We start from the raw sequence: 23,430 nt of genomic DNA, 5'->3' as shown, positions 1-23,430 counted from the left end.
TTCATCCATAATGGATGCAACTTCATTGAAAATCGTACAGATTTAAAATATTCAATAATTTTGTAATAGTCTGAATTCGTCGTGTAAAATATAGGATGAACAAAATAATGAAACCATTTACTTGCCGTCTGATATCGTACGGTCATTGCATGCAGCTATTCCCGGGTCTACATACGGTGTCTGTACAAATTTCATACCGCTAAAATTTTATCATATGCGACAACTGCAAGAATAATTAACAATCAACGCATGATTTCAGCGTGCAAATAACTTTTATTTCAGATTTTGTGAACATCAAAAGAAACATGTGAAAACTGCTAAATTAATCGTTGCGCAAAGTCAGTGTGGTTCCAAATTTAAATTTCATCATTTCTTGAAAAATATATCCAATGACGTTTGCTTCTTTGCCGCGAACTGTTGGGTTCTAGCAAAGTCAAGAATGTTTCTTAATTGAAGGACTTTGACGCTGTCAACATCTTGTGTTTCCAGCCACCTTAAACTTGCTTCTAAATGTACTACTGCTTCAGACACTTTTGGTGGGGGAGTTGGGGTGCCATCGTCATCGTTATCATTATCGTCACTGGTTTCAGGTTCTGATTGTGCAGCTTCATTCTTCCTGCTGACATTTGTAACAATTTCATCATCTGATATGTGTTCGTATATAGGGCAGATGTCATCTACTGAATACCAGTTAAGGATATCATGATGACTGTGCTCGTATTTTTTGAGTGCTTCTTCTGCTAAACGTACGTCATCTTCAGTGAATCCTGTAAATTCAAGCTCATCGTCACTATCATTTTGTGTCGAGGGCGTAAATTTGGCCCAAGACCCTTTATCCAGCATCGTTCAATGCAGCGTGCAGTGATAGCATCCCAGGCTTTACCTCCAAGGTGACATACTTGTTTTAAGTTGAGTAATGCCAATGATGTGTCGACGGATGCGTTATTATCTGCTACCATTCCCTTTATCATTTCACGGCGATAATTTTGTTTAAATACGGAAATTATGCCTTGGTCAAGTGGCTGGATTTCTGACGTAGTGTTTTTCGGGAGGTACGAAACTTTGATCTTGCCATCGCTGCTGACAAGATTTTCCGCTGGGGGGTGGGCAGGGCAATTATCCAGCAGGAGGAGAGCTTTTTCCTCCAGCTTGAGTTTTCGTAAATGAGCCCGAACATCTGGAACGAATGTTTTGTGAAACCAGTCATCAAATATGGAGCTATTCATCCAAGCATTCTTGCTGTTAGTGTACTGAAATGGAAGTGCCTTCATATTTACATGATGAAAACATCTGGGAGCTTTCGATTTTCCAATCATCAGAGGTCTGACTTTGTGGCTGCCAGACTTGTTAACACAAAATAAGAGAGTCACTCTGTCCTTCCTCTTCTTGAAACCTTCTCGTTTGTGACTGTCAGTCTTGGTTGCAAGGGTGCGATCGGGTAACATTTTATAACATAAACCAGTCTCATCGCAGTTGTAAACTTGGTTGGCTGTGTAGCAACCGTCCTCCAGCAACTTTTTAAGCCCAATCGGGTAGGAATTGGCAGCCTCTTTGTCAGTGGAGCGGATTTCCCCAGACACAAGAACTTGGCTGATAGCGTGCCTTTTCTTGAATCTGTCTAGCCAGCCATTACTCGCCTTAAATTTGGAATCATCTCCATTGATACGGCGATCAAATTTCTCTGCTTGGGCTTTCAGAATTGGGCCAGAAATTGGAACACCTTCTGAGCGAGCTTGTACAAACCATTGGTACAAAGCTGAATCTAGGACATTGTCATTAGCTAACTTAACCCTTTTACGTTGTAAACCAGTTTCCTCTTCAAGAATGTTGGGTAGACTACGGAGCTTTCCTTCATCTGTTTTCCACCCTCGCAAAGTGGACTCGCTGATTCCTAGATCTCTGGCAAGCTGAGTTTGTTGTTTGCCCTTCTTTAGTTGATCTAGGGCATACAGTTTCTCTTTAGCAGAAAACGACTTTCGTTTTTGAACTTGCTTTTCTATAACAGTAAAATATTTTTTTATGTAAGCAAACAACGTACACAGATAAAACTCGATAACTAAGTAATGAAGGCCTGCAATGGTTACGAATCACTTTTTATATAAAACAAAATTAAGCTGAACGGATGTACAATTTCATACCCTTTTAATTTACAGATAATAAAGTGGATATTATTTACTTTCAACTGTTTGTTGTTTGATCACACCGCCAAGCACAGCATACATGTTGGAGGCTTTCGTCCCTTTTGATGTTTATTAAATTGTGCGACCCTTGTATCAACCACAGCTTTGTCTGCTGCTTGGCTGTGATTGCAGTTAAATAAGAAGCCCATGTCGGCTATTGTTTGAGCAACGACTGTATACAGAATTCATGGAAGACAATCACAAAGACGATTTACTGGCTTTACTCATGGATCCGTAATAAGTAACACTTCCGATAATGTTTACTTCGGCTTAACAATTCAAAAACCTAATGAAACCAGTTTTCTCTTCTAGAGTAGAATACGGAGCTTCACCACAACCTGTTCAAATTGATAAATTTCAGAAGCCAAGCGTTGTACACACTATTTCTCGTACGTTATATATATCGTATTATTTTAGAATTCATACACGATCACTTCTCCAAAATCACTTAAAGAACCTGGATAAATTGTTAAGTTCCGATCGTTTATTATTAAAAGTCATACGCGAATTCTTCCACCAAATTATAATAAACGTTTTACACACTATTTCTCGTACGTTAAACAAATATTTTCACAGTCCGATAAAAATACACGTAAATGAATTTCAAATTTCAGGAACCATGCCACGATCATATTATTTTAAAAGTCACAACTAATCTCATGCCCAAAATGAAGTTAATTTCTTGTTTTGTTTTTTTTACTTTTCTCCAAATTTTTTTTCTCCATGTGTGAATGAATATACGAAATTTCGGGAGCCATGCTACGACCGCGTTATATCCGAATTCGCGTTATGGCGGGGCGCATTATAGCGGGGTTCCACTGTATGTGCAGATCTCACTTCTCATAGATCTGTCTACAATTCGGATAACATAAGCTTAAGGTGGAGCAAAATCCAAGAGGAAATTGGTATCCACAGACGTATCAATCAATCACAAACAAGATTACTTCATTAATATGCATAGATTTTGGTTGTAATCAATTTAAGACTAAAAAATTTGATCAAAATCCTATTAAAACATGCAGTCTTAAGAGTGATAAAAAAATACAGCCAATCATTTGCAACTTCATCTCATTAATATGCATAGATCTTCTCATATAAAATACAGCATATATCTTAATGATATAAGCTTAGTTTGATAACTTATGATGCATAACAGGTACAAAGCCATACCAAAACATCACATGGCCTTTTGACTATGTGAGCTTAGCAAAGTTAAGCTGCCATTAATATAAACCCACAGTCCAAGTTTTATTAAAATCAGACATAAGGACTACGGAGTGGTCAAAAGAAATTCTTCATGGCTGGATGATAGAGAACTGAAAAATGTACAATGGATGCATTACCATACTATAAGCTGACTAAGCTGTACAGCCAGGTGAACTAATAAGTTAAACTACAATTGTGGCAACTATACCTTGTATCTAAGCATGCAATCCTTTTTACTGCGTGACGGTATGCAAGAGGAGACTAGGTCCCATCTGTCAGGAAGACTGGCAGGATATGTCTTCAGGGCTTGCTCTAATAGTTTTTGTTCATCTGCTGTCCAAGGTGCAGGATTTGTCCCTGTCTCCCTAACTTGCTGCTCTGCCACAGCTGGCAAGAAAAATATGAAGTTTAATCTTATTAATCAAATAAATAAATAAAAACACTTATCTATAAATACCACTCTTTTCAAATAATGATCTATGTTTTTTTTATATAATGAGCCTTACATTAGGAAATCAGGGTCCATGTAAGCATAATTACAGCCCCTCCCCCCCCCAAAAAAAATATGCCTCTTTCCAGATGGTCAAACATCTTTGTTTCTCGTTGCTAACCCTAGAACTTTTTTCCCCTGGTGTTAACAAAAAAATTCTGAAATTGATATGTGCATCTAACTGAGCCGTTTTAGCCCTGTACTTGAGCTGTTATCAGTCTCATTCATTCTGATGATGCTACTCTTTGTCTCTCGAGCATACACCTGTTATCTGGATGGCTGTCAGGTTATGCAAATAACCAATCAAAAACTTGTACACATTTCAGAAGAAAACTGCATCGGAAAGGATCATTGTTTCCAGTTACCTAACAGGTATCATGGACAGGTTGTCCCCAACCAGCAAGACACTTCCAACAGCCAACATCAGTAACTCACTGCAAGCTCTGGTCATTATAAGACCAGGTATATATCGTGTCTCATTCTAAATAGAGCAATACAAACTCCAAATATCTGCCATATGTCTACCTAAACTCTATTTATGAAATAGAAAAAGGAAAGCCACTTGAAACTTTATGATATGTGAAACAGCATAGTAAATTTTCTATCAGAAGTGACATGGAGCTAGAATTGTAAAAGTGAATTGCTTTAAAGACTTGTATAAGGAGAATTAGTAGCCAGCAGAAACTTATTGCTAAAAGTAAATAGTAAATAGTAAATATGGACAGGTATTTATGCCCGCCAAATTTGATCACTTGACCAGGGGACTAGTATAGATTACAAAATTATTAGTCCACAGTCAATTTAAGTGCTCAAAAAAGTAGTATCTTGAAATTTGTGGCATGTTCCAGACTACCATCTTGATAACCAGGAACACACGGTCAATTAGGGAGTTGAAAATGTAGGTGTGGAAATCCCACCCACCCATACTTTTCAAGCATTTGGTTGATTTTGGGTATGTTGAGAAACTAATACAAATTCTGCAATTGCCCATCACAGAACAGACTCTATGAACATATTCTGATGTGAGGTGGAATTTCATTAAGGATGTCATTATTTTAATGCTATTTGCCATGACCTGATCAACTTGATTTATCAACTGTGGTGGGGTCCTATTTTTCCTCCCATTTTGCAGACTACCCAGAAATAAAATTCCACAAGTCCTCCAACAGTTTTACTAGCCTTGAGTGACTGAACTAACATAAATGTTGAACCTGAATCACATAATATTGGTAGCATATCAGAGAAATAAAAATACAGAAGATTATGTATCTTTCTTTTGCACCAGACTGAGTGGTGCAGATCTCCAGCACTTTTCTACCCACTGCTAGCTTCATGTTGAAAAAAGACTTTTAAGAGATTCACACCACTACAACTCTAGCTCTAAATGTTATGAACATCCATTGAGGAGGAGAAGCTCAAAAACATCATGCATTATTATTTTTTGTTCATTTTTAAAATCCATTAACAAGTACATGTGCAAACCAGTGTTCATAATCTTAAGACAAATGAGTGTGTGATGATTGAACATGTATATTTTAAATTATGTTTTCCTTAGCAGACTTGTGGCATTCTATGGCAATGTATGTAATCATAAATTTGGAAACAGTTTAAAAAAATACACCTAGGTTTTGTCATCTATAAAGCAAGAGTCACTCAGCAGCAAAATACCTCTCAATGCAGGAAACAACAGTTAAAAAGCAGTAAAACATAAGAAGTTCAAGTGACTTTGGTATTAAGCTTTAAATATCTTTCTCATATTTTTTCCTTTAAATAAAGCAGTGTGATTTTCAGTGTTATACTGACAAAAAACTGCTTTTGACCTGTTATAAATATGATTTTGTAAATGGTTCGTATTTTAAATGTAAAGCAATTTGCTTGTCACAGAATTTTTTTGGATTAATTTATAACTTGAATGAAAAGTAAAAATAACTCATACATTAACTGTGACAGAAAGGCACAACTTCTAACTCAAAACTGCATACAATGTGTTGTCTGTACTTAGTACTCATCTACTTTGTACATACGTCAATCTGAGACAGAATGAAAGAAAAATAAATCTAACTGAAAGTGCCATGAAACTTACATTTTCAAATAATAATAATAATAATAATAATAATAATAATAATAATGCTTTATTTATAGAGGGTGACTCATTAGTCAAGGATTATTCTCCCTTGAGGCCCTCTTAAGGAGAGTATAACAATGCACATTATATGAAGATAGCAATAATTAGTGTTTATTTTAACATGTTTAGTATTAAAATACTAAATTTCATTATCTATTAGAAACACATACATGCTCATGATATCTTTTCTTAAATACTCTAATATTTTCAGCAGATTTTACATGTAGTGGAAGCTTATTCCACAGAACTGTACCAGAGTATTGAAAACTCTTTTTAAATTGCTCTGTTCTTGGTTTTGGTGTTAGAAGGTTTCCGTGTGATATTGATCTCAACTGGTATTGTGTTGAAAAAAGCCTGAATAAGTCCTGAAGATACTCTGGTGTAGTTCCATGTAGACATTTATATAAAAGAACTGCCTTGTGAAAATCTATCCTGTCATATGTTGTGAACCATTTGAGTTCTGTAAATAATGCTTTTGAGGGATGATCAACAGATGCATCTAAAATTACACATGCTGCTCGTTTCTGAAGTTTATAAATCCTGTCAAGCTCAGATTTAGCACAGTTTCCCCATACATTAGAACAATAATCCATTGTTGGAAGAATATATGACTTGTAGTATAGATTGCGAGTTTCCATAGGTAAATATTTCTTGATTCTGCTGAGAAGGGCAATTTTGGATGACAGTGTTTTACAAAGCTTATCAATATGGTCATTCCATGATAAATTATTATCTACAGACACACCTACAAGCCTTTCATGTTTGACATATTCTAATGGATGATTATTTATTGCAAGAGATAGTTTTGGGTTCCCTGACTTGTGTAGCTTCTGTGATGTCCCCAAAATCATACATTTTGTTTTACCTTCATTAATCACCATCCTATTTTGTTGCGCCCAGTTTTGGACTCTAATAAGGTCTGAGTTTAATCTCATTTGGATAACTTCAGTATCAGAACTAGATGTATACAAGGTTGCATCATCTGCAAACAAATCTGTGTTTGTGGATTCATTATTTAATGGTAGATCATTGATATAGATAAGGAAGAGGAGAGGGCCCAAAACTGAGCCTTGAGGGACTCCTGAATGAATAGTGCACATTTGAGAGCTAATATTGCCAATGCTTACGTGTTGAGACCTTTGGTTTAGGTATGATCTAAACCAGTTTAAAGAATGATTGTCAAACCCGTAACAGTTCAACTTCTGCAGCAGTATTTCATGATCAACAAGATCAAAGGCTTTCTTGAAGTCAAGGAAAACAATCCCAGTCATATGTCCATTATCTATTTCCTTCAGCCAATTAATTTGGTAAGTTCTGTTTGGCACCATTGGTACTTTCTAAATCCTGACTGCGATTTATGAAATAAAGAGTATGTTTTGAAAAATGTATAGACCTGAATGGCTACATGCTTTTCAAATAGTTTTGACAATACAGGTAGAATTGATATTGGTCTGTAATTTCCTGGATCTTCCTTTCTTAAAGAAAGGTGTAACCTTTGCACATTTCAGTGTTTCTGGAAAATTACCACTCATTATACTTAAATTTATGATATGCGTTAGTGACTTTGTTATTACAGGTGTAGCAATTTTAAGAATTCGTGGACCAATACCATCCAATCCTGAGGATTTATTAATATTAACCTTAATTAGCATATCAAAAACATCAGCTTCACTAACATTAGCTATTGAAAAATAATTATCATCAGGAATTTTAGCTCTTATAAATAATAGAAGAGCATCAAGTTCAATTGGGATGTTAGTCTGGTTCTGAATACTCTTACTGCAGATGCTTATGAAGAAATTGTTGAACATTTCCACAATGTCTTGTACAGATGTTGCTATATCATCATTTTGCTTAAGTCTAGGGGGAAGACAACTGTTCTTGGGTGGGTTCAGCTCTTGTAGATGCTTCCACAATGTTTTGGTACTCTTACTTTCATTAATAGCCTATTTATATAGTAGTTCTCTTTTGCCTTATCTATCAGGTACTTAGTTTTATTTCTCCACCTTCTATAGCTTTTCATGTCTTTTTTCTCGTGGAAATTATCTCTTAGGTGCCGAGTCTCATTGATCTCAGGGGTAATCCACTTGGGTGTAATTTGGTGTTTAACCCTTTTTGTTTTAATTGGGGCATGCTTGTCTAAGGCTGCATTGAACATCTGATACCATTTGTCCAAGGCAGTGTTGACATCAGCTATAGTGCAGACTGATTGGAAGGGTTTGCAAACTAAATCATTTAAGAACATTTCCTCATCAAACTGTTTGAAGTCCCTGTATTGTATTTCAATGTGTTGGCCATTTTTAGATGATTTCGGAACATGTCTAGTTATACAGACTGGGTAGTGGTCACTCAGTGCATACACTGGCACCTTAATTTCACTTATGTTTTCAGGTTTATTAGTAAAGACATGATCAATGATAGTAGCACTTTTATCCGTTATTCTAGTTGGGGTGTTAATTAATTGAGTAAAGTTCAAAGCAGTTTTATACAAAGTTAAAACTTCATACTTATTTGTAATCACCATCTGTTCTTGAGTATAATTGATATGCAGGTACCATGTCTATAAGTCTAAAGCATAGTCTTTATTATCGTATCATTTGCTCCAATTAGCAGAAACAGTTTGGAACTCAGTGTAACTAAACAATAATATCTTTAACATAACATATTTTTAAAATAAACCCAATTATACACATGTGGTTAAAACAGGGCCATTTTTGCTACCTAGCATTTTTGGCCCTGTTCTCCATAACTTCTACCCACACACAGATAGGATAAAAAAGACATTAAAACCATCTTTGCCAAGGCTATAAACAATGGTGCTCAGTTCTCTGCTTGCCAATGAAGGAAGCCAAACAGGAGTGCATATTCTACTGGGATGAAACTTTGTGGGAAGGCTTGGGAGGATGTACCTATATTATGGTCAGGTAAATATTGTAGAAGAAACGGTGACACTGAAAATTGGTTTCTTCTTCAATTATCTTCCCAACTATAATATGCTAAGAGAATATATGAAATAAGGAGAGAATTAATTACATCCTCTTATCACAGAATCAGCCCAGAGTCCATTTTCCTAAGATATATGAGGCAGCTTGGACTAGGATTAACTCTTGGCATGTAGGAAAAATGCAAATTATTAAAGTATATGCCATGAGACTTTTACATGCCAGTGAATCAGCATTGATGTCCCAGGCTTCTGAATCTGGTATGGGAGATAGGAAGGTCAGAGCATGGCATTCCACCTTGGTGCACAAAAGTCGACCTGATGCTGACCTCAGCAATTACAGATTTCACTGAGGACTGGAGTGAATTAACCTTTTGGTATGAATCGACTGATTATAGAGAAAATTAATCCTCTAGGACAATGAACCTTCATGGGATGTGTTGGACTTGGCATTAGGTATGTTGATGACACCAACTGAGACAATCCAAAACCACTAAGCAGTCAAGGGAGCTGGTTCTACCTTGCCTCCTGATGCAATTGACAGCAGTCAAGTTGTCAGACAGAATGAGAATTCCCATGCTAAATAATGCCTCCCACCACAGGTACAACGTATTCATGATGGCCTTAATCTCCATGAGATTGATATGCAGTGAAGTAAAAGCTATGAAGTTTTCTCTTTATTGCATAATTTTTCAGTACGCAAGTAAATTATTGCATTAAAGCATTAGACTGCTTCTTAAAACAGATTTACTGAATAAGCCTAATATCACAAAAATGTCTAAGTCTGCTATACAATTTTGTTTTACACTTACATTCATATCTCTCACTGGTAACACCTTCTTTGGGTTTAGCTTGAGATATTTTGATGTGTTCTTTCTCAAACTTTTCAAATGCTTTCTTTTGGGCCTCTTCTTTAAGAGATAAATCTGAAATAAATAATTTTTTAATCACATAATGCCTAATAAATACAAATGACACAATAAGTATGATTTGCAGCTACAACCATGTTTAATATTTAACTAAAATTTTTAAAAAATAGACAATTCTTACAATACAAAATTTTTAAGCATAACAACTGATTCAAAAATATAGTACAAAGTGTTATGAAGATCTTCACTTCTGTTATTGGTAACATCAAAACATTCTTGGAATGGCTATGGACTTTCAACTTAAAAAGTATGTTAGGACTAAAATGGAAAACTCAAAAGTGCTTATTTATAAACAAGGTTTTTTATATTACATAAAGGAGACTTAAAATCTCCAAATACACCAAGTAAATCTACAATGTCCATTATGGTAGCCAGGGTTACATCTTCAATTTAGCAAATTTGGGTGTTCCCACCCCCACCCCCATAAAGTTGTAAAACAGTTTTAGACCTTCCAATAGGGCATTACTAAGTAACTAAAAATGAAAGCAACGAGTCCCATTTATGAACTGTTGTTAGAAATGAAAATTAAATTAATATTCTATTTCTTTAGCTTATGTTTTAAAGGTTTTGTGGATGTCTTGTTCAAAACTTGTCAGTGAAAATCTGTAACCAGTCTTATTTTCACCATGAAGTCAATGACAGACACATCCATCCTTAAGTTTTAAAACAGGAGAATATTTGATTTTTGTTGTTACATGAAAGTACAAGTGATAAAAAATGTTCCGATAACAAATCCAGTACATCCAAGTATAACACGCATACAAGTATAAAAATATACACAGCATAACATGTATACAAGTATAAAATATACACAGTATAACATGTATACAAGTATAAAATATGCACAGCATAACATGTATACAAGTATAAAATATACACAGCATAACATGTATACAAGTATAAAATATACACAGTATAACATGTATACAAGTATAAAATATACAGAGCATAACATGTATACAAGTATAAAATATACACAGTATAACATGTATACAAGTATAAAATATGCACAGCATAACATGTATACAAGTATAAAATATACACAGCATAACATGTATACAAGTATAAAATATACACAGCATAACATGTATACAAGTATAAAATATACACAGCATAACATGTATACAAGTATAAAATATACACAGTATAACATGTATACAAGTATAAAATATGCACAGCATAACATGTATACAAGTATAAAATATACACAGCATAACATGTATACAAGTATAAAATATACACAGCATAACATGTATACAAGTATAAAATATACACAGCATAACATGTATACAAGTATAAAATATACACAGCATAACATGTATATAGGTATATAATATACACATCATAACATGTATACAATTATAAAATATACACAGCAGTATAACAAGGTACTGTAAGTCAACATACAGCTGGACATCATGTATAATGTGTTGGCATTATCATTAAGTGTCTATACTGATCATTCAAATTCATCAACTGCTTTATTCATACTATACATACCCTAATGCCTTTCTATACATACCCTAATGCCTTTCTCTTTATCAAAGTAAATCCAGACACAATCTAGTGGTTGCATTTTTTCAACTCTGTTGACTGTGATTTCTGTTGTTTGAAGTATGATGGTACCTAAGGAATGCTGAATTTTGTTGAAAAACAGACACAATTTCTTTAGCAAAATAAATATGCCTAATCCCATTCAACAAAATGTCATGTGACATATTCATTTTGTACAAGAATTTTAACTGGTAGTTTAACCAAATTCAGCATTCCTTGAATTAATGCTCTGCAATCAACTAAATGGAAGTCCACAACATCAGTATTGTACAGGAGTCAAACAGGTAATTTCTACACTTCTTGGGGAAAAAAGCATGCATGATTCACGAAAATGTGCTCCCATTGCTATTCTTTTTTTATTATGACTGCAAAGATTCAAATACTTTGCACATTTTTCATTTTAATTGGATTTTTATATTTCCAGTTGTGCATCCTAGATGCAACCTTGTGTAAGCTTTTAAATCAAACTGTAATAGTATGTAAAAGTCACTAAATATGCAATGACTTACCATTTCTCTGTAATTCTTTGGCTTTGCTGAGCACATCTTTTGCATTTTTATCACTGTCAGCTACATGCTGCTTGATGAAATTGGCAATAACTTCCCACCTGAAATGCCAAACAAATGTGAAGTTTGGTTTATTGTTTAAATATACATAAGCACATCCAAGTTACAGAGTAAAATGATCTTTCCAGAGAAACACAACAATGGCTGACAAGTTGCAGCAATCAATGATTACAACAAGGCTCATGTGTAAATATGAGTGTTATGTCTATCTTCCTGCCTCTGTGTGTGTAACAGTTGAAGGTATCTGGTCCTGACCTTGTAGTAGGTTCATACTGATTGTGATGCAGATGTAACAGATTTGATCTTCAACAGCAGCTTTGCCTTATCTGCTTTTCTGTGACAAAGCAAGCCTGCTTGTGTGGATATAAAATGCAAGCTCTTCCATTATATAAATTCTTTTTCAAATAAGTGAAAAACTATCTCAAATGTGTGACAAATAATTTTACATATGTGAAATAGTTTCACTTTATTTATCATATGTGAAAAGGAAGTTTGCATATGTAAAATATATTTTCACAAATATAAAATAAATAACATACATGAAAATTTTTTTTACATAGCTATATGAATAGAGTTATATTTTTTTAAAATACATTATAATGAAAATATAGGAATTAATGCTAAAATGGGTCAGCCATCTGTCTTATTTACAGATAGTTCATAAAGACAAATATAGATGTATGCTTTCTGAGTTCCACTCCTTTAATAACAAGACTATTTTGCCCTTGATTTTACTATATTCAAAGCTTCTTCATCAGCTTTAAACACTGCAATACTAATGTATTCTTTTGAAAATACATGAAGCCTATCATACAGTATCAAGCTTAACTTCAGTGCTGATGTGCTAAATTTTTAACTCTCTCCCCCCATTTAAAAGTTTCCAATACAGTAAGAAAAACAAAATAAACTACCAACCACCTCAGCAATAAGACCACCATACTTGTAATAAACAGAAATCAAAAGAACCAATTATGTTACTTCAGAATTACTATTCCTATTCCAAAGCTAAAACCACCCTGCTTTAATAAGTTATAAACTAATAATAAGAAGATTCACCCTGCAAAAATGATTGTCAAAGTCATTTAGTTGACTGACATTCTAGCAATGGCAACTGCATTTGAAGATTAGTCAAAAGCCATTTCAATAATAAAACAAATCTAGATAATGCATATAGTATAAACAGATTATTTACAACAATATATGCTTGCTTGACAATGAGCACATGAAGGCATTGACCCATGTTATTTAACAGCTAAATATAGATTTTCTAGTTGTGTATTTTGTTAGAACTGCCGCAAGGTTTAATTATTGATTCTCAAATCTAATTACAAACCAATCTATTTTCTATGCATCGGCAGATACCAAGTGAAATATATGGAATATATGCCTGTATGTTCAAACTAGCAAAATATAACTTTCTGTATATATGGTTATGAAAGCATAACATTCTACCTGTGATTTTATCTACTATCTATTAAATATACACAGATACATTCATCCATTTCTAGATGATGGATGCTGAAAACTGGATGCTAATATCTAGGTCACTTGGGAATTACCAAGTCCTGTTAGTGGTTGTAAGCAAGGTTTTCCTGTAGTTTTTAATTTTGAAACAGAAGGTTTTTTTGTTAGTTTGTTTGACAGTTTTTTCATACATAACAGCTTAGAGAAAAAATCTTTCAACAGGACAAAGTCATAGTTACAAGTAGACTGAAAATAAAGAGAAAAATGTCCCTTACTGACAAGCATTATTTTCCACCAGTCAATGCAGTATCATAAATATATTGTCATTTATTAATAAAATCAATATATAACTTTTAACTTAGACATTTTTGTTCACTCCTTTTTTATATGCAATAACTGGTAGAAAATGGAATCAAATTTGCAAGATATTTTCTACTGAGTGTTCCACCAAAATTAAACTTTTTTTTACCTGGTCAAAGTAACTTAATACTACATTTGTTGCTGCTTTTAAAAGCTAAATTTTCTGAAAATCTGTGAGGATATTCCAGCATAATAATTTCGACCAATGACAGACGACCTTAGGACACTCTATAACCACTCTGTCTCTAAAGCCATACTATCTCCAAGATCCATGAGATTTATAAAGACAGTGTACAGCTAATGATGCTTCTGACCTTTCCTTTGTGCCTGCTGGGAAGACATTGACGGCCTTGATCAGCGTCCGAATCTCTGCTTCAGACCACTCCTTCCCGCCCTTCCCACTGCTGTCACCCCCAGATTTTGACTGCATGGCTGCCAACTGCTTTCTTTTCTCTTCTTCATTTTGTGCCTTCAGTTCTTGAACCTGAAAAGGACATTTTTAAACAGGATCATACATAACACAGGCTTTCCAGACAACTATGCTATGATATATGGTACATTACTTTAAAAAAAAGAATAAAAGCTTGTTCATAATGCAATATCTACTGCCACTGGTGCTTTAACAAACCAATTTTTAAATCAATTATTTTCTTTAATAAAACTTACCCAAGCATAATACCACAAATCCAGCTCTCCCAAGCTAATCTTTAGCTAAAGTTGTCTGCTCAAATGAAGGAATCTCCCCTTGGGTAAATGGATCGGCACCAATTATCATCCTTTACTACTGTAGCAGATGTGCAAACTCTGGCAGGGATGTGAGACTAGGAAGGGTGTGCCCATATTATGATTGGTAAGTATTATCAATATACATTAGCTCTCTTCTTCAAATATGTCACCTGATCATAATATCTTAGGATAAAGGTTAGAGGTCGAGAAAGTAACATTCCCTTACCCTATAGATGGCCCTAATTCCAGTCCCCAAAAATATGTGAAATTAATTTAAATCTCATGTGAGAAACTGGCTATGGTTAACATATGGATATGCATGGACACAGCCTGAAGAAATCTTGACTCCCATAAATCCAGCAAAAGTAGAACAGCTGCATTATTGTGAAGCTGCATAAGGACCTGGATAGGCAGCCTCTTGCATGGCTGCAGTAGGTACCCCCATCTGTCTGACATCTATCCAACAGCCTGGATAATATTAGGCATGTTACAGTTACACTCCGATGTCATGCTGGTGGTGATCACCCTAACCTCATGAGCTGATATGCACACAAAATTCACCTGGACTTGGGTTACTTCCTTGTAAGCAGTAGGGGATAACTCAGTCAAACCTGGACAAGTGAACTTCAGCTGAGATATCCTTTCCTTCTTGCTGGGGTAACAAAACGTGAATTCTCCATCTTCTGATTTGCTTCTATCACTTCTGGTATCACTTTAAAGCCCATAGAGGGTGACATTGGCAACCTTGTGTCAAAGCATACAATGAGGAAAGAGAATTTACAATAAATAAGTGCCTGTTTCTGACAATGAAAGCAGGAGTTATCATTGGTGAAAACAAAACATCATGGTACAAATGCAAATATTTTGGATAGCCAACAAGGCATGTACATCACTGATTCTGCCTGATGTAGCTAGAACTAGGAAGCAGTTTTGTACAAAAAGTGAAACAAGGAAGTTCAAAACAAATGTTCAAAAGGCACTTTATTCAGCCAAATCAGAATAAATATCAGATTCATTTCAGACACTAGGCCAAAGCCTTTAGTCAAGTCAACTTAAAGTTGCTTGGAAGTCAGTGAGGTCTAAATTCTCCCTTTCATGATGTTGAGATATGTTGGAAATTGTGGAACAGTAACCCAACGGAAATGAGGGCTAACATATTCACTTCAAAGAGCCAAAGGAGAAAGTTAATTATTTGTGGTGCATAGCCTCCTCAGGGAGTGATAAGTTTCTGCTTATTCCACTGGGAGAAAGCTCACAACTTCCCTTCAAATACTTTCAGAGTGGCTTTCTTGCAGAGCAATTTTGTGCACCAGTTGTTGTGTTCTCCTAAGGGTTCACATGATAGGAGCTAGACATGCTGGGACAACAACTCTCAGTTCAGGTGAAATACAAGTATGTGCAGTTGCTTCCTATATTTGTATAGGAATATCCACTGCTAACTTGATTCAATCAATGATCCATGATTTTCATAATTTAGGGAAGCAATCAGGCTCAAATGGCACTCTGAATCCCAAGCCCATTTCTTCTTGTTTCTGAGAATCTGAGGGGTTCTTGTGTAAAGTTGATGTATCTAGACGTATGAATTGACTGCTCAGGTATGGAGCTTGGACAGAGGTTGAAGGATCAGGGACCAGAGATGTTTCTCTGGTTGCATGACTGGTTAAATCAGGGGCACAAATTTTGACTAAAAAAGTGACTATCAAACAGTCAGTTAATACACTGTCTGTCTTGGAGGTGGTAGACTATGATGTGGATTTGTCAGTGGTGACACCACTTGAGAAAAGAGAAAATCCCAAACAAGAAGTAGAGCGCCTGGATTTTGGTTCAACAGAAGAGTCTAGGTTGTGCTCCGATTATTAAATGATTGTCATGGAAACCAGTCAAGCTTGGCTCCTACTGCAATAACAGTCTGAAATTTGTTGGGTGTTGAGGAGAGACTACCAATCCATATGAAAAGAGGAAGGTTTTGACATTCAACATTCCAGTCAATTGCTGTGATATCCTGATGAAACAGGCATTTAAGTAGCCATGTCAAAATTTGATGGTAGTCACTACTGCAAAAAGAAAGATCTATATTCATTGGGGTCTAGCAAATCAGAAACTCAATCAGATGATGATAGTTGTTGGAATGGTCTTTCTTGGCTAATAGATTGACAGATGCTAGGATGGTGGCAGGCAAAATTCAGGTGGAAGACATCAGAAAACCTCTTTGATCAATGTGCAGAAGCCTGAGACCTTTGTGGATATTCTTGGGTTGAGCAAGGATGACTGGCTATCTAGGGAAATATCACTGTTGCCAGTGCTGGAATGTGCAGGTATATCTATATGGGCCACTGTACCAGCTGGCATTGGCTGTAGAGGAAACGGTGGCTCTGTGCTATATGAGAAGCAGGTGATTACCTGGATTGCCACAGTTTCTCTTGAACCTTTCCACCTTCAGAATCTACACTAAGATGTTAGCTGATGCAGTGTGGAAGATGATTCTAAGCATGTATTCAACCTTAATATTGCATTTTTTTGTACTCTTGTATGAGCAATTTAACTGAAATACAGAAATATAGTTTCAGGATTTTTCTCTGCTATGAGAGAATGCCAAAAAATTTCTCAAACTGAATCAACATGGCATCTTGATAAAAGTGTGCTTCCTGTCTTGAATGGAAGATGTAGATTTAGTATGGACGAGTTTGGCACCGATCTCCATGCAAAGGGAGACAACTCTTGTCATACATCTTTTTTGGTAAGCTGATGACGTACTTTTTGGTGCTAAAACAAGCTTGGAATGGCCAGATTTGCAAGGCAACAGATGTACTTCTAAGGAATTATGATCAGGTACTATATATAATAAGTTTGAAGAGGGCATTTTATACCACATCTCGATATATTTTAATCTAAATGTGATATTAGTTTTAGTGTTTTTATATCCTGTGCTCCAAGAAAAATGTTTTAGACACCTGCCCCGGACTGGTGAATTAGAAACATATCACAAGCCTGGACTCAAATTCCACAAACCCTGTCTCCAATTTCCATATGCCCAAATATGCTCGTATTTTCATATTAGTTTTCATGCAACATTGCAACTGCTGCACTACAAATATGATACAGTGAAAACAAAATTGTAATTAAATTGACTTGTTTGCTTGGCTCTAAAAAAAAAAAAAATCACGTAATGTTTTCCTCCATGTCCTGAGGTCAGCCACTGTTTGATTGCCCTAACAATGTCCTTCTTACTCAGTGGATCAACAGTGTTCATGTTCATTAGCATCGGAAGCATGTCTAGCTATGATGTCATAGCATTCATGACGCAGGGGGTATTAATATTAGTACTAAACATGTCTTGATTTATGCAGTTTCTGTTTAAATTTTTTATGTTGTTCATTGGTGTTGCTTAAAATGTTTACTGGATAGCCAAATTAATATTTATTAAACTTTAACCTGAAATATCTTAAACAACACAATAGTAATTAAACAAGACCATTAAAAAAGTAAAAATACTTACTCAAAACTTTTTTAGTTGGTCTTTTTATCTCAACTCTGCCAAAGGATGGCCAACATGACCATAATTGATCCATCACTACTTATATTACCTAAAAAAGATCTTGCATTTGGCTTAAACTCCCTAGATTAAAACAATAAAGTAATCAATCAACAGCTAATTCCATTATGTGGCAACATTATTGCACTGGTTACAACAATTTCTGGAACAGTTCTGGTACTGGCTGGACTGGTTCTGGTTGATTTGTGGCACAAAAATATCCAAAATGGTATTTTATGTTAAAGCCATGTGAGAACTAGTCATAGTAACCCATGCAATCTGTTCACCATTCATAGATCAAATGCTTCACTTTATCCACAAAGTTTACAGCTTTTGACAGAAGTATGACAAGTAGACGATCTTCATGCAGGTAAGGGGCATACATTGGGATAAATATATTAATATATTACTAATCTTTCAACATCTTGAAAATAAACTTCTGCATTCCAAAAGCGTAACTGAATTTTTCTCATGTAAATTAGATTTATTTCTCAAGAAGCCTGACTGGCACCTCATTATGATACAAGAAGGACCTGATTTGAAATTAGGAGGACCATGGGCATCAGGTTATTGGATGGGCATCAGGCTATTGGATTTTTTGAGCACTGATATTTTAAAATACAGCAGATCTTAATAACTGAAATATCAAACACTTGACTGATTCTCATCGTACCAATTAGAAGACAGTTCTTGCCAGCTACCTCAAACTGCCCAAAACACAAACAAAACATTTAGCTTCTGACACTTTGAAGCTTCTGAGTTTTACTGTATTTAGACATGACAATATGTACCAAATATAATCACTTGTAAGTCAAGTCTAACTGCAATCAACATAAAACTTGATCTGCCTTTGCATAATATACCAGAAGATCAAGGTCTATGTTGTATGTTCTACTAATTCCTCCATACAAACTACGTAGACCCAGATCTGCCAGGTGCAATAACATGATGGCAGATCTAGTATATACTGTTTGCAAATGGACACATCTAACAAGTGAGTATACTGGTACATACTGTTTGCAACTGGACACATCTAACAAATGAGTATACTGGTACATACTGTGTGCAACTGGACACATCTAACAAGTGAGTATATATGGAAATTGTCCCTGACAAATGAGCAAGGCTATAAAAGTGTTTCGCATTACGAGATGGGTCTCAATCTCAATGACTACAGTTTCTTTTCTCTAACCGAGTGGTTTCCAACCTGCAGGCCATGGACCTAAGGGGACCGTGGGATTATTCCAATGGAGCTTAAAAGTAAAACTATTAGCATATGAGGGCATCCGCAATGTTTTTTTACTTAAGTCTAAAAGGGGTCCTCATTCTTGAAAAGGTTGGGAACCACTGCTCTAACCCATATGGCAAGAAAATCTTGAGATCTGCAATCCATCTCAACGAAATAACCAGACACCTGTCTTCAATGATTACAATGACAATAATATAACTGAATGATAAAATTATAATTGTCATTTCCTTGAAAATGAAGTATGATTGTTTATAATGATTACTAAATGGATTAAAGGAATATTCACCTCTCTGAAGAATGCTGTTTTTGCCTTTTCAGGGTCTCCAGATGTTAGAGATTCATTTAAGGTCTGCAGCCTGAAATAATTTTTACAATAAAAAAGAAAGAAGTTTAACAACTTCAAAACATGACTACTGACGATAGTACAACCATAATTTACTTATTGGGAATCTTTTTCATATGCTATCATCTTTCATTCATTACAACACCACCAAAACTTAACCAACTTTCCAACTTTTACATGGTTTGGAGATCTAGGCATGAGACAGCCCCTTCTGAGTCTCTCCAAACCAATTTTTTTGTCTTCTGAGCCTGAGAGCATGCGACACATATACAGGGAAATAAGGTGGTAAATTTTATCAAAAGATCAGATTTTTTCTCCTCTTCCTGAGATGACATGTGGGAAAAGGACACAAAAGAAGAAGGTGCCATCTCAACCATTTCCTGTTGGTCCATCAAGGTCAACAAAACATTCCTGTCCTGCTCTTGCACAAAAAAGGGTGCTGAAAACCTATTTGGTCAAAGATCAATGCAAAAACTTAACCTAAGCTAACATAATGTGAAATGCAGGTCACAATGACATCCTTTTGTCACAAGGGTGTGGTACTAACAGAGACGCATACAATCATTTAGTTTGATCATTTTAGCTTTAACAGGTTTGGGAAATAAAACACAACATTCAACCAAAGACAGAGAAACATGAAAAATGGATCATAATGACCTACTTTTATCCTTTAGATACAAAATAAATGCCCATAACCTTGCCAAAGAAATGAAAATGTTTTTGTAAAGACAATGTTTCAGCACTATCCTTAAGATTGCAGTACTCATCGAGATACACGATGCATCCCCCACCAAGTATATAAATGGTGCAAAATCCTATTTGGTCATTAGCTAAATGCAAAAACATAACCTAAGCCTGTAAAATGTTAAATATAAGTCACAGTGACCTTCCTCTACAGTAAGGGTGTGGTATTAACAGAGATAACACAATCATATACTTTGCTGATTCTGTTATGAAAAGCAAGAGACATAACCTTAAACCACACAATTGAACTGAAGGAAATATTGGTCATAGTGACCAACATTTGTTACAAAGGCGTAGTACTCATAAAAATGCATGCATTCATCAAGTTTCATGATTCCAGGTATAACAGTATTTATACAATGTGCAAAAAACCCAAGCTAAATGCAAATACTTGACTACTTGACCAAGAATATACACCTAATTTTCATGTATGAAAAAGGTTTGCCCCTGGTAGGTACTATGAAACCCACTCCATACAGTCACCTTGGAAGAAAGAATGGTTTACATTCAGTGATGGTGTACATGGCAGCAGGTGCATGCTTTTATTTGTGTGGACTCTTGCTTGGGCAGGTACAACAGCTTAATTTAAGGAGGTGAACAAAAAATATTAACTTTATTCTGCTTAAATGAATATGCTGCTAGGAAGAAAGTTTTTAGCATAGTGTTGTTTTAAATTTTGACATAAAGCCCATTAAATTGTTATATCTTTGTAAAAATGAAGGACTGAAATATTTTTATTTTTTTTACAAATCCACTCATATATGGTTGGTGCCCTAAAGTTTACTTTCAATGTAATCCAACTGTAATGCAGTCGGTGAGGAATTCTACAAGGAAATTACCCTGCCCAGCAGTCAGTAGATTTCTAGGTATTTAGCAAGGTCTGATAGTAAAATTCACTGTAAAAGTGAGTTGGGGATGGAAATGGAGATGATGGTTACTACTGATCATAATGCTTATATACAATGCAAACTACCAAACAATAATGGACAAAGATGAGGCATATTATTTTCCTTTTCAACATACCAAGAACACACATTGCAAACAAACATGTTGGCACAATGCAACACTATTCTAGTCTTCATACTTTTTACTTAAGAAAAGATACTGATATTGAGCAGATTACAGGCTAACTAGTATATTTAATCAATCTGGTCATATGGCTTATCATACAGTTATGTCTAGGGTATGTACCCAAATGATAAATACAGAAATTGTACTTCAACTGACTGAAAAGTTCTGTCACCTCCAAAATTTTGTGTAAGAACTGAATAAATTTAAGTCATGATTAGTTCATAAATAAGCTCTGTTTAAGCTGAAATTCCTGATTTTCCTTGATTAATATTTGCAAAATGAAAGGGCTTTTTTCCTAGTCAGGAAGAAACTTATTATTTCTCCTTTTTCCCAATTTCCCAGCATTAATCCCTCTATTAATCTTCCAAAATGTTTATTAATTTATAGTAGAGAATTGTTTTATTTTAAAAATCAGGAATTTGCATGAATTAAATAATTTAGGATTTCCCTATTACATGGTATATACCATAAAGGTGTATAGAAATACTAAGACTTTACTTGACTAATCCAAGAAGCTCTGATAGTTTATCAACTTCTGCCATGTTGGCTACTTTCTCTGACTCATCTTTGGCAAAATAATTAAAGTCCTGGAAAATAATGAAAGGAACAAGACTTTAAGCAAACTAAGGATTCTGATAGATACAACATAATATGTGATCTTGACATAACACACAACATAATACGTGAGCTTGACATAACACAACATAATACGTGATCTTGACATAACACACAACATATGTGATCTTGACATAACACACAACATAATACATAATCTTGACATAACACACAACATATGTGATCTTGACATAACCCACAACATATGTGATCTTGACATAACACACAACATATGTGATCTTGACATAACATACAACATGATACGTGATCTTGACATAACATACAACATAATATGTGATCTTGACATAACATACAACATAATATGTGATCTTGACATACAACATAATACATGATCTTGACATAACATACAACATAATACATGATCTTGACATAACATACAACATAATATGTGATTTTGACATAACATACAATATAATATGTGATCTTGACATAACATACAACATAATATGTGATCTTGACATACAACATAATACATGATCTTGACATAACATACAACATAATATGTGATCTTGACATAACATACAACATAATATGTGATCTTGACATAACATACAATATAATATGTGATCTTGACATAACATACAATATAATATGTGATCTTGACATAACATACAATATAATATGTGATCTTGACATAACATACAATATAATATGTGATCTTGACATAAGACACAACATTATATGGGATCTTGACATAAGACACAACCAAAAATGGCATAACGTGCAACATAATATGGGATACTGACACATTATACAACATGATATTGGATAATGATTTAAAACACAACATAATATGGGATCTTGATATAACATAATAAGGGATCTGGACATAAAACACAACATAATATGGGATTACCACATAATACACAACATAATATGGGATTACCACATAATACACAACATAATATGGCATCTTGGCATACAGCACATTATAGCATGGGTTCTTGACATAATACAGAATCATGGCATAAAACAACATAATATGGGATTAACACATAATACACAACATAATATGGGATCATGACAAAATATGAAGTGTAAGAACACATTGTACAAATAAGTACACTATAACAGATATTATTCCTGATGTCTTATTTCTTTAAAAGTTCAAAATTTAATTGTTACTATGTAAAAATAACTTTGTAGATAAGGGACTATAATGTTTGTTTAAGTAATGATTTAAAATGAGTACCACAGACCCAAATTTATCATCCCATTATACAATGGCAGATCTGGATTAACAATGTAAAGAGGTAGGCAAATAGTGTAGTTGAGTCTTGTTATTAACCTTCATTCATTCAACTTGCTAAAAAT

At 34.7% G+C, this 23,430-nt stretch overlaps 1 protein-coding gene across 1 annotated transcript in view; it reads right to left on the bottom strand.

Moving 5' to 3' along the window:
- Positions 1-23,430, bottom strand: part of LOC149787883 (dnaJ homolog subfamily C member 2-like) — a 48,085-nt gene that overhangs the window by 1,927 nt on the left and 22,728 nt on the right. The window contains exons 11-16 of the mRNA XM_089974123.1: positions 21,979-22,067; positions 19,609-19,678; positions 14,130-14,299; positions 11,935-12,032; positions 9,755-9,868; positions 3,595-3,773 (exon numbers count right to left, since the gene is read on the bottom strand). Coding sequence (XP_089830249.1) covers positions 3,595-3,773; positions 9,755-9,868; positions 11,935-12,032; positions 14,130-14,299; positions 19,609-19,678; positions 21,979-22,067 — 720 coding nt within the window. The remainder of the gene's footprint in view (positions 1-3,594; positions 3,774-9,754; positions 9,869-11,934; positions 12,033-14,129; positions 14,300-19,608; positions 19,679-21,978; positions 22,068-23,430) is intronic.

This window comes from Sinohyriopsis cumingii, chromosome 11 (genome assembly GCF_028554795.1).
Source record: "Sinohyriopsis cumingii isolate HCF-2022 chromosome 11, ASM2855479v2, whole genome shotgun sequence".
Lineage (NCBI taxonomy): Eukaryota > Metazoa > Mollusca > Bivalvia > Unionida > Unionidae > Sinohyriopsis > Sinohyriopsis cumingii.
This window is presented reverse-complemented; position numbering and strand designations above follow the sequence as displayed.